Here is a 16,512-nt window from a genome sequence, read left to right on the forward strand (position 1 = left end):
ACCAAACCAAGGCACAGATCTGCTAAAGTGCAAATCCCTCCTAGTCTACCTATGGGACCTCATGCAAGTTAGATTCTGAGGACAGAATGCTTCATTTCCTCCAAACTGGATACAAGAGGATACTATAAATGTTTGGGTTTTTTTTGTTGTTGTTGTTGTTGTTGTTGTTTTGTTTTTTTTTTTTGTCTGTTTGTTGCTTTAACAAACTACATTTAGCAGCTAACCCTTAGGAGTAGTTAGACTCCAAAGCAGAGCATCACATTTGGTGTTTTGTTTTGTTTTACTTTAATCTCAGCCATGTCTTAGGGTTACTATTGCTGTGGTGAAACACCAGGACCAAAACCAGCTTGGGGAGGAAAGGGTTTATTTGGCTTACACTTCCACGTTGAAGTTCATCACTGAAGGAAGTCAGGACAGGAACTCAAACCAACTGGGAAACCTGGAGGCAGGAGCTGATGCAGCAGCCATGGATGAGAGCTGCTTACTGGCTTTCTCCACGTGGCTTGTTCAACTTGCCTGCTTGCTTTCTCTTCTAAATTATTTCTTTCTTTCCCCTCTCTCCTCTCCTCCCATTCCCTCCCCTCACCCCCTTTCATGTACTGGCCCCACCAGCATCCACCCCTTTTCTCTTTCTGTCCAGAAAAGGGCAGGCCTCCCATGGGCATCAACAAAGCATGCTATATCAAGTTGCATTAAGACTAAACACCTTCCCTGTGTTTAGGCTGGGAAAGGCAATTGTGTGGGAGGACTAGGTTTCCAAGAGCCAGCTAAATCACTAGGGACAGTGCTCCCACTGTTAGGAGTCCCACAAATAGACCAAGCTACACAACTGTCACATATGTGTAGAGGGCTTAGGTTGGTCCCACGCAGCCTCCCTGGTTGTTGATTCAGACTCTGTGACTTCCTATGAGCCAGGTGGTTGTTTCTGTGGGCTTTCTTGTGACGCCCTTGACCCCTCTGGCTCCTACAATCCTTTCACCTTCTCTTCAGCAGGATTCCCTGAGCTCGGTCTAATGTCTGACTATGGGTCTCTGCCTCTACTTCCCTCAGTTACTGAATGAAGACCCTTTTTAATGACAATTGCGGTAGTCACCAATCTGATCAAAGACAATGCAGGTTATGTAGCCGCTATTGTTTGGAGTCTTAGTTGGGGTCACCCTTGTAGATTCGTGGAAATTTCCCTTGTATCAGGTTTCTGCATGTCCCTGAAGAGCTCCTAGCCCCCTTTTCCAGTCATCTCTTTCAGCACTCAGCCTCTCCACCCACCCCCAACCCGATTCCTTTCCAACTCCACCCTCCCCCAGTCAACTGGGAAGATCTTCTCTATTTCCCTGTCCCAAGGAGATCCATGCATCCACCTTAGGCCCTCCTTGTTACCTAGCCTTTTTGAGTCTGTGGATTTTAGCATGGATATCCTTCACCATACAGTTAATATCCAATTATGAGTGGGTACATAGTATGTTTGTCTTTCTGGGTCTGGGTTACCTCACTCAGGATGATTTTTTTCTAGTTCTATCCGTTTGCCTTCAAATTTTCTGATGTCATTGTTTTTAACAGCTGAGTAATACTCCATTGTGCATAGGTACCAAATTTTCTTTATCTGTTCTTCGGTTGAGGGGCATCTAGGTTGTTTCCAGTTTCTGACTATTACAAATAAAGCTGTTATGCAGGGTGACAGTGGTGCACACCTTTAATCCCAGATCATGGGAGACAGAGACAGACAGATCTCTGTGAGTTCAAGGCCAGCCTGGTCTACAAAAGCTAGTTCCAGGACAGGCTCCAAAACCACAGAGAAACCCTGTCTCGAAAAACCAAAAAAAAAAAAAAAAAAAAGAAAAGAAAAAGAATTGTGTGGGAATCTTGATAGGAATTGCATTGAACCTGTAGATTGGTTTGGTATGAGAGTCATTTTTACTGTGTTAACCCTACTGATTCATGAGCATGGGAGAGTTTTGCATCTTCTGGTAGCTTCTCCAATTTCTTTCTTCAAAGACTTGAAGTTCTTGTTATACAGGTCTTCTAACTTGCTTGGTTAGAGTTACACCAAGATATTTTATATTATATGTGGCTATAGTGAAGGGGGTTGTTTCCCTGATTTATTTCTCAGTCCTTTTATCACTTGTAAGAGAGCTACTGATTTTTTTTTTTTTGAGTTAATCTTGTATCCGACCACTTTGCCAAAGATGTTTATCAGCTATAGGAGTTCCCTGGTAGAATATTTGGGATCGCTTATGTATACTATCATGTCATGTACAAATAGCAATACTTTGACTTCTCCAGTTTATATCCCCTTGATCTCCTTCTGTTGTCTTATTGTTTTAGCTAGAACTTCGAGTACTATATTGAATAGATATCAAAAGAGTAAACCCCTGCAAAGGGGGTTTTCTCAAACTCGGGAGACCCACTAACAGGCTTAGGGATCATCTGCTTCCATTACCGATTTCTTGTTTGAGTTATGGACCCTCGTGTCACTCTGAGCACCTAAGCTCGTAGTTACTTGTTAATTGGTTTTTCCATTGTCTGCACAACGGAGTGGCAGGTTAGATGGGTGCAATTAAAACCACCTGCTGCAAATTACTCATTTCTTTTGTTTTAAGGCAACTACTTCTGGTTTAGGACTTTTTAATGGCACTGTGGGATAGAAAGGGGGAGAAGAGCAGAGCCCTCTTTCTGAGTAACAGATTTTGATTTACTGGGTTACTGTTTAAAGAAGAAAGAGAGAGAGAGAGAGAGAGAGAGAGAGACAGAGAGAGAGAGAGAGAGAGAGAGAGAGAGAGAGAGAGAGAGAGAGAGAGAGAGAGAGAAAGAAAGACAGACTTCTTCCGGTCTGGCCCTTTGCTTCCAGACAGCAGGATGCAAAACCTGAATTACAATGATACCATAGAGTGCTGTCTATATGCTCAATAACGAAGTCAATAAACCATGAGTCAATCGGCCATGAAAAGTTTTGTACAAAATAACGCCAGTGCTACTTGATTTTGTAAATTTGCCCAAAAAGACATATAATGCCATATCTCTCAGTGCCCTGTTTTGAAAGCCATTTGCCCCTAAACACAATTTGAATTAACATGGTAAAATAGTCATGAAATAAAATGTGCCACTGTCACCACTTTAAGAGAGCATCAGTGGTCTTAAATGTATTCGCAGTGCTGTGCCTCCGCCAGTGCCATCTATCTCTGGAACATGGTTCTTCTTTTCATACTGAAAACTCCATACTGATTCAGAAATGCTTCTCATACTCCACCCCCCCACCTCCTGATGAGCAGCTTTCTGTTTTTATTCTCTAGAACTTGGACTATTCAAGGCACCAGATATAAACAGGACCACCTTCTATGTGTGTCGCTGTAGCTGGCTCCTTTCACTTAGTGCATTGCATCCATTGCCAGACTTTCCCTCCTTTATAGGCCTGGTTAATATTCCATCATCCATACACACATCATGTTTTCCAACTTATCCATCTGTAGATATGTGAGTTGCTTCCACCCTCCGACTACTGGGAACCTGCTACTTTAAATGAATATACAAATTTGAGTCCTTAGTTTCAGTCCTTCAAGCATATATTCAGAAGGGAGATTGTTGAATCATGTGATGATTTCATTTTTAATAACTCCTGTTGAGGAGTTGTGACACTGCTTTCCATATTGGTCACGCCCCCACCAGCAACACACAGGACTCCCGTCTCCGCATTCCGATTTTACTTCTTATTCTCTCCTGGCTTTCCTTTCTTTTGTTTTGAGACTAGCATCCTGAGTACGCCATAGTATTCCATGATAACTGTGATTATTATTTTTATTTCTCTTGGTGATTACCAGTGTTGGACACTTCCTAATGTGCTTTTTACCACTTGTACATCTTTGTTAGTGAAACTTCTATTTAAGCCCTTGGCCTTTTTCAAACTTAGGGTATTTACTGCTGAATTATAGGAGTTCTTGATGTATTCTGTTTATTAAACCTATACCTGATACACGATTTAAAATATTTCTTCATTTTGTGATCGCCTTTGTACTTTTTGCATCATTTTATCTTTGATGCTCAAAGCTTTTTACTTTGATGAATCCCAATTTGTCTGTTATTTTATTGCGTGTTTTTTAGTGTCAGATTCGAAAAACATTACCAAATTCAATGTCATGAAACTTTCCCCATATGTTTCATCCCAAGAATTTAACAATTTTAGCTTCACGTTTAGGTCTTTGGTATACTCTGAGTTCATATTTTAACACAGTATAAGGAAAGGGTCCTATTTTGCAAATGTATATTCAGGTTTCCCAGAACCACTTGTTAAAAGGACTGGCCAATGGTCTCAGTAGCTCTTTTGGAAATTATTTGATCACATATGCAAGCTTTTATTTTTGTGGCTATTTCCAGTTTATCCCACCGGTCTGTATGTCTGTCTTACATCAGCATAACTGCTTTGATTACCATAGTCCTAAAATGGAAGTTTTGAAATTAAAAAAAAAATCTGAGACATCCAACTTTGTTCTTTTTTCATGGTCATTTTGACGATTCAAGATCTTGAATTTCTGCATAGATTTTATAATTAATTTTGTATTCTGCAAAAGCAAATCACTGATATTTTCAGTGATTGAATTGAATATATAGTTTACTGTGGTAGTGGTAATAATAACTTTTCTCAGCTATAAATGTGGGATGTCTTTCCATTCATTTTCATTTTGTATCTTTGTGGGGGGTTTGTATGTGATTTTATTTGCTTGCTTTGCTTTTCAAGACAGGGTTTCTCTGTGTATCCCTAGCTGTCCTGGAACTCGCTTGATAGACCAGGCTGGCCTTAAACTCAGAGATCCGCCTGCCTTTGCCTCCTGAGTGCTGGGATTAAGGATGTGCACCACCTACATTTACACAGTGGAGTACTACACAGCAGAAAAAACAATGACATCTTGAAATTTGTTGGCAAATGGATGGAGCTAGAAAACATCATTTTGAGTGAGGTAGCCCAGACCCAAAAAGACAATTATCACATGTACTAACTCATAAGTGGTTTTTAAACATAAAGCAAAGAAAACCAGCCTACAAATCACAATCCCAGAGAACCTAGACAACAATGAGGACCCTAAGAGAGACATACATAGATCTAATCTACATAGGAAGTAGAAAAAGACAAGCTCTCCTGAGTAAATTGGGAGCATGGGAACCATGGGAGAGGGTTGAAGGAGAGGGGAGAAGCAGGGATGGGAACAGAGAAAACTGTAGAGCTCAATAAAATAATAAAAAAGAGGTACACCACCACCAGGCATCGTTGATATTTTTTAACATCTTGCAGCTTGTTATTCAGTCCTTTTTATTTCTTATTTGGGTTTATTCCTAAGTATCTCATTCTTTTTGGTATTATGGTAAATGGACTTCTTATCTTAGCTTCCTTTTTGTATTGTTAAAGATAAGAAAGACTTTCTTTTTAATGTGAGATTTGTATCCTGCAACTTTGCTGAATGCTTTAAAACTTCATAGAATCTTTACTTCACTTAATTCTCACTACGTAGCATACTATCCTGCTCTCCTGGTTCAAAGGATAACATAAAACTATATATACACAATGGTATTCATTTCCTAAACGATGATAACATTTGATTTAACATCATGAAATTCAAACAAAATGGCCAGGCGACATACAAATCTGAACTTTTCTGTAAATGATTCTAAAACACAGAGTAGAAAGACCTTTGAAATGTTACTGTCTGTTGCTGTTTGAATGAGAGTCATCCCTATTGGTCCATATATTTAAATGTTTGGTTTGCAGTTGGTAGAACTGTTTGGGAAGGATTAGGAGGTGTGACTTTGTTAGAGGAGGTGTGTCCCTGAAGGTAGGCTATAAGTTTGAAAAAGCCAATTCTGGTTCCCAGTTATTCCCTGTCTCTCTTTCTCTCTCTGTCTCTCTCTCTGTCTCTCTCCCATCAAATGTAAGATCTCAGCTGCTGCTCTAGCAGCATGCTTGCCTGCTGTCATGTTCCCCACCATGATGGTCATGCCTTCTAACCCTCTGGACCGTGAGCCCAGATTAAATGCTTTGTTTTATGAGATACCTTCGCCATGGTGTCTCTTCACAGACACCATATGTATTATCATAATCAGAGCTTTTCATCCAGAATTTGAAATCAGACAGAAACTGGTAAAGAATATAAAACTGCTTCTTTGCCAGCTGGAAATAGATACTCAAGAGCTTGCCCCAGATCATGTACTGGAGTTCCCAGACAACTCTAGGAGGATATGTTTGGTTTAGAATAAAGACACACTTGCTGAGTTATTTTACTAATGGTACCATCTTATAAATTAGAACAAGGAAACCTGAGTGATTTTTTTTATTTGAAGATGTTAATGTTTGAATGTCATATGCATGTCATAAAAATAGACGAAACTCAACAAGTAGGTTTCTATTGTCTCAAACAATAAGGACAATAAAATAGCAAATCAGAGTGGACTAAATAACTCTGTAACCAACAGGTTTTAAAAGCACTATTGCCATGAATGATGATGCCCAAGGCCAAGTTTACAAAGTCATTTCTTGATATTCCTTGATAAAGTAATGGAAGAACCAGCCACAGCCCTGGTCTTAGCAGCAACATAACTAGCAGTGTTCTGCCTGCAGCACAGCAGTTCTGGGGAGCAGAGGGGATTGGTAAAGCAGATCTTCCACTGTGGCTGCACAAGCCAATAAAGAGTAAGAAGAATTCCCACTGCATCTAGATGATGTTTAGCTTTCCATGTGTTCCTCGGAAATACACGTCTGTAACGTTCTGCCTCTGAGGTGTGGCTAGAAGTAACTTTTCTGGTTTTAAAGGTGTAATATTTTGATTGTTGGTAGAACATTTGCAGAAAATATTACTAGAATCTGATGAAACCCGCATGCTCTGCCACAGGGAGCATCTCAAGCGCTGCACTGGGGAAGCCCTTAGGATCTTAATGTCACCTTTTGTTCCTCTGTCATTCCCTCCCCATTCCATTTGCGGCTCCTCCATTTTACAAATGGTCTCATTGCCTTGGTTCCCTGTAGCAAGTGAATAATGCATGCAATAAAAAGAATCTCAAATTGAATACTAAAAGTCCAACGCGCTTTCTCCTGAGGTTTCTTGGGTAATTTTACCAGGCCTTATGTTTTCCTTTGACTCAGCAGATATGACCAGAAGCCATCACCATTTGGAAGTCCTTTTAACTTTCTGTGTTTTAAAAGTACTTTCAAACTAAGCTTTGAATTCAGTGCTAGTTGAGTTTGATACTTGTACTTTGTTAGAGGTGTGTGTGTGTGTGTGTGTGTGTGTGTGTGTGTGTAAGCATGTATGCACAAGTTGTCTACATCTGCTTTGGGTGTATTTGTAGTTGAAAGGCAGCATGGCCAACAATCACTGGGAGCAAATTCAATCAACTGCCTGGGGGAAATGCTAGTGAGGGAAATGCCTTGGATTTGTTGAAATCTATGTTCAGTGAAAACACACATTTGAACACATTTGAATAAGACAAAGACCCCATATGCCTGTGAACAGACTGATTTGGGAGGCATAAAATTGTTCCTCCACTTCCTTCCTTCCCAAGCAAGTGCGGGGAGAGGGCACACGTGCACTCCATGGTAGAAAATGCACTTCAGAGAAGCATAGTGTCTTCCCTCCTCCCTTCTGCCTCCTCTAACCCTCGCTCATCCTGGTAAAGTGTGAGGTGTGCAGCCTAAATATCAAATAGCTATCTTTCTCCTAGAGGACAAAGGAGATGCATGGCCCCACAGCAGAGCCAGACCTGGTCTCTGGTCCTTGGGACAATTACAATAATTAAGTCTTCAGGAGTCACGTTCTCTCCTCTCATATATTTCTGAAGTTGCACTGACATTTAACATCTTTTAACAATACTAGGGTCCTTGTGTATTTTCTTGTGCTGTGTTCTGGAGAATTAACAAGAAATGCTTACTCCGGTTCTATTCTGTGCCCTTCATTATGTTTTAATGATGTTTCATATCATCCGGAAACTTAGTATAACAATTTGCTTTCCTCTTTTTATTTTTCAAGGTTTGAACAGGCTTTTATAAACAGTTTCATCAGCAGTGTGGCAAAAACGAAAGACAGTTATTTTTGGATAGCTCTTCAGGACGAAAACAATACAGGAGAGTACACTTGGAAGACCATGGGGCAGAGGGCTGAGCCGATGCAGTACACACACTGGAACACACATCAACCCAGTGAGTCCCCTGCAACACCAGCTCACCCCACCCCCACCCCTGCAAATCTGTTTCCTTGGCCCCAAACTCTCTCTACCCTTTGGTCACGTCCTTCTATTCTCCCTCAATGTTTTCTTAATGTCTCACGCAACTGAAGTGATCACAGCAGCCCTACCTGAGGTGACACGGGGTGGCCATGTTAAAGTTCATATTTATCATGTGATGTTCTTAGTGATGCAGCAATTGCTGGGGACCACGCTTGCCTTTGTTATCGGAAAGTTTTGCCTTCCTTATGTCTTTTTCCTATAGACCCTCTTCGTGGTCCATGATTCACAGGGGCTTAACCAGCCTAGAATAACCCAGATATAAGGAATAAGCCATCTAACCAGTTCATAGTTGTTGACACCTGGCGTCCCTCGGGGAGTGTAGGTTCATTACTGAAATGCTGTGTTTGGGGGTTCTCATGGATTCCTGAAGTTCTTTGATCAAAGCCATCAGCCCTATTAGTTCATCCTAACACACACAGCTCTGGGGCCCAGTCCACAGATCTGTGCCTGGCTGGTCAATTTCAGAGGAACTCATGGCGTCAGCTACAAGCTACAGTTGTAGCTTCTCAAAAAAAAAAAAAAAAAAAAAAAAACACTTCAGGCTCTGGGGGAGCTTAGGGTTACAGCCTAGACTGAACTTGCATGTGCAAGTGCTGCACTGAGCATGTGTGGCAATCAAAGGAAAACTTTTGGAAGATCATGCAGGTCCCGGGTTGTCAGGCTTGGCAGCAGGTGCTATTATCGACTGAGCCATCTTGCCAGCCCATCCTTTTTTCCCCCTTCTATAAAAATTTAGTCCAATATTAATTCCTAATTTCACTTCCAGAAAATGATACGCAAAGTGTCTTTAGTCTGTGGTTTTTGTCAGTAATTCTCATTATGGATAACATGACTATGTGCCACGAATTTCCCTGATCAGTTAGTTCCAATCTGTGTCTGTTACCTTGCAGCAATGAATTACACTGGCTTTTTACTCTGATATTTTCTGTTGGGATGAATCTCTATGAGTTACATGGGCGCTTTAAGAAAAGGGAAGTACAGTAAGGAAAAGGTGGAGACTTTCTCCTCACCTCCAAACAGCAACACTTCTGCTATTAACTGGTATCATCCCACTGGTTTTTATGTGTGTGTTTACAGTCTTTTGTTTTTGTTTTATATTTGAGGTATGAGTATTTTGCCTGCATGTGTGTCTTTTTTGGGGGGTGGGGGGGTCTCTGGAAACGCCACAGCCTAAAGGGTCAGTCCACAAGAGGCCAAAAGGCAGATCGGTTCACCATGACTCAGCAGATGATGCTGGTTCAAACTTCAGGAGTCTGGCCTTGAGTCGTTTATTTTAGACATATTTAAGCACAGAAAAATTTGGAAAAAGTTTCCTGGTGGTAATTAACTCAATCCCATGTCCACAACAAAGTTTAAGACATGAGCACATCAAAACTCTTTGGAAAGTATAAGTGACATCTTCCATAAAGATGGGCTTTATTCATTAACTGAGAAAACAGGCTCAGGATAAGGGTCTGGGGAAGGATCCAGTGTGACTTGGCCATGCAGATAGTGCAAGGTCACCAGGCTATTGCCCACATCCACTTCCACTTCTGGGTGAAAAACAGATTCTACATCTCTCCCTTTAAGAGACAACCCTGTGTGTTTAATATTCCTGATTCCCCTAGTGTTTACCTGTGAGCACAGGACCTACATGCTTCCCAAGCATCATTTGTGTGCCTGGTACCCACAGAAACCAGAAAAGGGTGTCAGATCCCCTGTTACTGGAGTTGTGAGCCAACATGTGGGTGCTGAGACTTGAACTCAAGTCCTATGGAAGAACAGCCAATCCTCTTAAATATGGAGTCATCTCTTCAATTCCAGTCTTTTACTTTTTAACTCACAGTCTCTCCTGGAGAACTTTCTACATTGGTATTTATCAGTCAATACTTTTAACATCTTAATAGATATTGGTTTCCCACATATCAATTTTGGAAGTATGTACCCCTTCAGGCCACAACAATAGAAATAGAAGGAATTAGTGCTTTATGAAATACAAAGTAAAACACTCTTTTTATTTTTTGTTTTACGAGAAAGGGTTTCTCTGTGTATCTCTGGCTGTCCTGGAACTCACTCTTTAGACCAGGCTGACCCCGAACACACAGAGATCCACCTGCCTCTGCCTCCCTGAGTGCTGGGATTAAAGGTGTGCACCACCACTGCCCAGCAATATAAAACACTCTTAATGGTTAAAGCCAGAAAGGCTGATTAGGAATTATCATAGACATCCATAGAAGTACTGCTCTACCTACAATTCAAGTTATGGTCGAATTTGATATAATTTTCTAAGTTTAAAAATATATGGAGCCAAGGAATCATTGGGTGGTGCTCAGAGATTTCTGTGATTCCAAGTAACGAGAGAGTAAGTTATATGGAGAATTATGAAGCATAAATCCAAAGACACAGTGAAACCACAGCTTGAGGTTTTAAACTCAAGATTTTTCACTTACTCTCTGAGTATGGGAAGCCGTGAAGGGTTTGGATCAAGTAAATATCAAGATCAGAACTGCCTGGCCGTAGAGTGCTGTAGCCTACATGAGACTCTAGGCCACATCACCAACACCAAAACAATACTAGTCTTCACGGAAGACATTAAGTAGGATGAGAGCAGTAGCCACGAGAATTCATGTGGTAGAATAGCTTAATATGTGCAGAACGCTGCGGAGTCATATTCAAGGTGAGCCCCCACTGTATGATTTTAGTAAAGTTAGTTCCTCCATCTCTGCTTCTTTATAATGAAGATAAGTATGGTAATACTGTCTACACTGACACGCTTTTGTGAGGATCAAGTGAAATTTTACACAGGGTCTTCTGCATTGTAATCTTAGCCTCCCTGTTGCCATGTGTAAGACCTTGCTTAAGGCTAGGACACCTAGGCTAGACTATTAGGATTCCTCATCCGTACACTCTAGATGCGTCTCCTCTCTTTGTGAGGGGCCAGCCCCTGGTGTGAGCACTCTGGAAATTCATAAGACTCCAGAGGAAAGAATGAATTACTGATGTTTTCTTAATAATTTTAACTCAGCTTTAACTGTGTTAAAAACATCCCTTTAGCCCGCCTGAACTGAAGAAGACAAGGGAAAGATGAAAGGAGGGTGTTTATGTTCTCTTAGTTAGCTGCGTGGTTTAAACACCTGCACCTTCTGAAGGGTTCCAGGTCCTAACCTAGCATGTAAGAAGCTCAGAAGTGGCCATGCATCCTAACAACAACAAAAGATTTATTTTCCTTACAATAAGTCTTGATTATTATTTCCCTTTCCTCTCCTCCTCCTGGCTCTTCCCACTTCCCCTCTCATTCAGATATATCCTCTTTCTGTCTTTCGTTAGAAAACACACAGGCATCTAAGGAATAATAATAAAGTAAAACAAGACGAGACAAAACAAACACATCAGAATAGGACCATACAAACAGAAGGCAAGAGTCCAAGAAAAGGAGCGAGAAATATGTATAGAACAAGAGGCCCACCCATTCTCACATTCAGGAATCCCATGAGAGCATAAAACCAGAAGCCATAAGAAGTACACAAAGGACCTGTAGGGAAAATAAAAGGGAATCAAAAATAAAAATAACTTTTTAAAAGAAGACCAAAAAAAAAAAAAGTCCAAAATGGCATTATGGGACAAGGAACCTCCAAAGATGTCACTGAGTTCATTTTCTGCTGGCCATCTCCTGCTGAACATGTCACCCACCCTTAAGAGTAGTTTGTTTCCCCAGTGAGACACCTCTGGAGAACACTAAATTTTCATTTGCAAGTGACTATCGATTGGAGATAGCGTCTGGGTTAGGGACGGGGCCACGTGTCCTCTTCTTTCAGCTGTAGGACCCCATCTGGTGCAGACCCACGCACCTTGTACATGCCGCCTCAGTCTCTGCGAGTTCATATACGCGTTGGTCCTGTTGTGTTTCCTTGGTATCCTCCATCCCCTCTGGCTCCTACACTCTTTCTGCCTTCTCTTGTGTGTGGTCCATGAAGCCCTAAGGGAGGAATTTGATGAAGGTGTTCCACGTAGGACTGAGTGTTCCAAGATCTGTCACTCAGTGCATGTTGTCTGGTCGTGGGTCTCTGTATTTGTTCCCATCTACTATAAATGGAAGTTTCTCTGATGATGGCTGAACAAGGCATTGATCTGGGACTATAGCATAGGAGTCATTTTATTGCTGCATTGCTTTAGTAGAACAGTAGTCTTTGGTTTTACTGTAGATCCTAGCTATCTAATCTCAGGTTCTTGGTTACAATGTTGGCCATGGGTTCTATCTCATGGAGTGGGCCTTAAATCAAATTAGATATTGGTTGGCTACTCCCACAAGCTTTGGGCCACTGCACTAGCATCTCTTACAGGCAGGACACTATTGTCTTTCAGAGGGTTTGTAGATGAGTTGGTGTTTATCCTTCTCTTTTGGAAGTATGCAGAGTACCTGCCTGTACCAAGAATACTAATGTGCAGCGGTGAAAGCTCTAGGTAGGCACCAACTCAACTTCTCCGTGTTCAATGAGTTCTACAGGTGTTTGTCTTCAGCAATAGGACCCTGCTATCAGTGTGTTATATAACCTTGGCAACAGTATGGGTTGTTTGGGGGTTCCCATGGGGGACCTTTGATCACAACTCAACTAGATATAACCCATTCCCAATACTAGAAGTTTCATTTGGTGACAAGAATGTCCAAATGGGGCTGTCTCCCCCATTATTTGGAGATTTGGAGATTTCACTTAGATTGTCTTCATATATGTTTATATTTTGCACATCTTCTACTGTATTGGGTTTCCATACTACTCCTCAAATGGTACTGAATTTTAAGCTGTCTTTCCCTGCATTCCCTCCCTCATCCTCCTCTCCCCTTCCCGTTCCTGCTTGATGGGTCCATTACAGCCCTACCTCTCACCCCTGGCTTCTATTCATAACTATCTATTCTATTTCCCTTTTTTAGGGAAATCTATCTGTTCCCTGCTCCCTCTCTCTATGCCTAATCTCTGTGGTTCTGTGGACAGGAGAGTTAATATCCACATATAAGAAAATTCATATAATATTTGTCTTTCTGGGTTTGGGTTACCTCACTCAGGATGATTTTTTATAGTTCCATTCATTTACCTACTAATTTCATGATTCCATTGTGTAAATTCATCACATTTTCTTTATCCATTCTTCTGTTGAGGGACATCTATGTTGTTTACAGTTTCTGGGTATCGTGAGTAGAGCAGCACTGAACATGGTTGGGCAAGTATCTCTGTGATAGAATGAAGCATCCCTCGAGTGTATGCCCAAGAGTGGTTTAGCTGGATCTTGAGGTAGATCGATCCCCATCCTTCTGAGGAACTGTTATACTGATTTCCATAGTGGCTGAACAAGTGTGGGCTCCCACCAGTAGATCAGTGTTCCTCCTACCCCACATCCTCACCAGCATGAGCTGTCATTTATTCATTGATCTTAGCCATTCTGACAGGTAGAAGATGAATTCTCAAAGTAGTTTTGATTTCATATCCTAGATGACTAAGGATTACACATATCATTTTCAAACTTCAGATAAATAAAAGACAAAGGAGCCAGAGTAAGAAAGCACCTTCCATGAGCTGGAGCATAGATAAGAAAAGACTTCTGGCTTCTCAGGAACCAGCAGGCAAGAAGACTCTGTGAAATCCGGTGATAAAGGCGGGAGGGAAGCCACTCAGGGTCTATTCTCTGTAAAATTATCCTTTAAAATTGAAGGAGGGCTATTTTTATAAGATAAAAATTGAAGGACATAGTGCCAGTTGGCCTGGCCTTGCAAGGGAAAGGACAGAAATGCAGACCTGCATTTTCTCCTATATAAATGAGACACCTAACAAGGACGGGAGGGACTCTGGGTGATTGTGATGTGTCATTGTAGGCTCCTCAGTTGTGACAAATGTGCTATCTAAAGTGAGGGACAATGTGCAGGAGGCAGGGAGGGGGGTGTGAGAGCATTCTCCATCCCATCTAACTCTGCAGACCTATGACGACGGTTTGACAAGTTTAGCCATTTTTTACTTCTTCTTTTTAAAGATGCACATAAAGTGATAACAAATGTTGTGTGTGTAGGGTGCATGTGTGTGTGGTGTGTGTGTGATGTGGTTTGTGTGAATGTGGGGGGGGGTGTGTATGTGTGGTATGTGTGTGGTGTGTGGGTATGGTGTGTGTGTGTGTGGTGTCTGTGTATTTGGTGTGAGTGTGTGTGTGGTATGAGTGTGGGTGTGTGTATGTGTGTGGGGTGAGGGGTGGTGTGTGTGTGTGTGTGTGTGTGTGTGTGTAAGCACTGATTTAAGAAATCTATATGGAGACTGTCAGCTTGCCACAGCTGACAGAGAGAGGAAGCACCACAGCCGGAGCAGCAGGACAGTCTCCTCGTTCTGCACTCTGAGCACCACAGAAAGCAGCACAGCTCTGTGTCACTATGCAGTTAAAAGGGACTCACTCGGGATCGCGTCTATATCCCCTGGAATTTGGTTAGGAGTGTCTATATCTGTCAAAATAAATTAATACATTTTGAGCAGACGACATTTTTGGTTTTCCATGCTAACTTCCTCAGGGCATATTTAGATGTCTAAAATCCGGAAATGAAGCCTAGCGCCCTGTCATTCATAAGTTTCTGCGGTAATTTATTTGAGTGGCATTACTCTCTCTCTTTTCCCTGAAGCAAAGCTAACGCTGTGATGCTCAGCGTGGCTGTGCAGACTGACTGACATGGAGTAAATTGTCTCTGAATAAGATGAAAATGTAAATCGTTTCTGGAGAAAATGGCAATATAAAAGCCCGTGTTTCTCTGTTCCCTTTTAAAGTGCAGCTTGTAGAAACAGCACTGTAAATCGCCTCTCCTCTCCTCTCCTCTCCTGCCTGTCACAAAAGAATCCATTAGCTCAGGCCCCGTGTCAGACTCTTAATCCAGCATAAACTGACTACCTAAATTGACCACTGAACAGAAAGCCCAAAGCTTTTAATAAATTCTGCCAAGTCTGTCCTTAAGGCATGCCTACAAGATGGCCAACCCATGGTGAAATCACAGTTCAGTCATTTTTTCCCCCAACTTTGTCTTATGTTCATTGAGTATTATGATGAAGCACCAAGCAATTATTGAGCCATAGTAAGTGTTGTCTCAACTCTAACCTCAGTCCTGTCTGAGTTTTTTCTTGAAACAGATGATTGTTTCATCCACATGTATTACAGTATTGTCACTAAAATAGAAGGCCTTCTCTGTCAAGAGCATTTCTGTCAGTTAATACCCAAATATCTAAATTACACAGCCCCCCACAAATATTTTAACTACTATATAGTATATTTTAAGGTTTGTTTGAATGAGGACCCAAATAACATTTGCACATTGCAATTGATCAATAGTCTCCTAAAGTTTATTGTAATGTCTAGATTTTCCATCCATCCTTTTTCTTTTAAAGTGTATTTACTAATTTAAGAGGCTATTCATCTTATAAATTTTTCTAAAGTCTATATTTCATTGTTCACCAAAGACCTCGTCAAAATTGAGGTTTATTTGATTTTAGAAAACCTATTTTTTAGGTAGTTGTTTGGTCTGTATAAAGTAATACAATCCATAGTTTTCTCTTTGTGGTGAGAGGGTGTGTTTGACGATCAATATGTAGATTCATTGATTTGGTGGAGTTGGGTTTTGTTGATGTTTGTTTTGGTTTGGGGATTAAACTCGGGGTCTTCTCCTAATAGGCATGTGATCTACTAGCAAACAACATTCCCTGGCCTACCTGGAGTGTCTTCATTTACAGCTGGGATATTTCTACACAAAAGTAACTCTCTGCCGTCAGTGTTTGCTTTTGTTTGCTTTTTGGTACAGATTTTATAGGAAAGTCAGAAGAGGTGCTTGGTCATGCCTCTTCCTAGTTTCCAAAAGAATTATTTCCTCGTTAGTGGCCTCCAGCGGTTGGGGTTCCTCCAGCGTCACAATGAAGTAGGAGCTTTAAGCATTGATATACCTTCATCCATTGCAATTATCCTTAATGCTTAAGCTCCACCTGTTTGATGGGAATGTCTCAAGGATACTGGTACTCCTGAGTACCGGTGATATGACACATCCATCTTCTGTAGGGTCCTTGTTGACACTATGACAAGATGTAAATTTCTGTGCCACTTCATCAAGAAACCCTGCGTTTTATTTAATTTAATTTAATTTTTTCTTTATTTTACATTCCAACCACAGTTCTCCCTCCCACTCTTCTTCCCAGTCCCCCTCCTCCCCTCTGACCCACCTCCCATCTACTCCTCCCAATGAGGAAGTGCTCCCATGGGGAGTTAACA

The 16,512-nt window shown here is 41.3% G+C and overlaps 1 protein-coding gene across 1 annotated transcript in view; it reads left to right on the top strand.

Annotated features, from left to right (window-relative positions):
- Pla2r1 (phospholipase A2 receptor 1) overlaps positions 1-16,512 on the top strand; it is a 108,700-nt gene that overhangs the window by 50,913 nt on the left and 41,275 nt on the right. The window contains exon 11 of the mRNA XM_057755044.1: positions 8,004-8,173. Within this exon, the coding sequence (XP_057611027.1) occupies positions 8,004-8,173 (170 nt within the window). The remainder of the gene's footprint in view (positions 1-8,003; positions 8,174-16,512) is intronic.

Source organism: Chionomys nivalis, chromosome 22, assembly GCF_950005125.1.
Source record: "Chionomys nivalis chromosome 22, mChiNiv1.1, whole genome shotgun sequence".
Classification (NCBI taxonomy): domain Eukaryota; kingdom Metazoa; phylum Chordata; class Mammalia; order Rodentia; family Cricetidae; genus Chionomys; species Chionomys nivalis.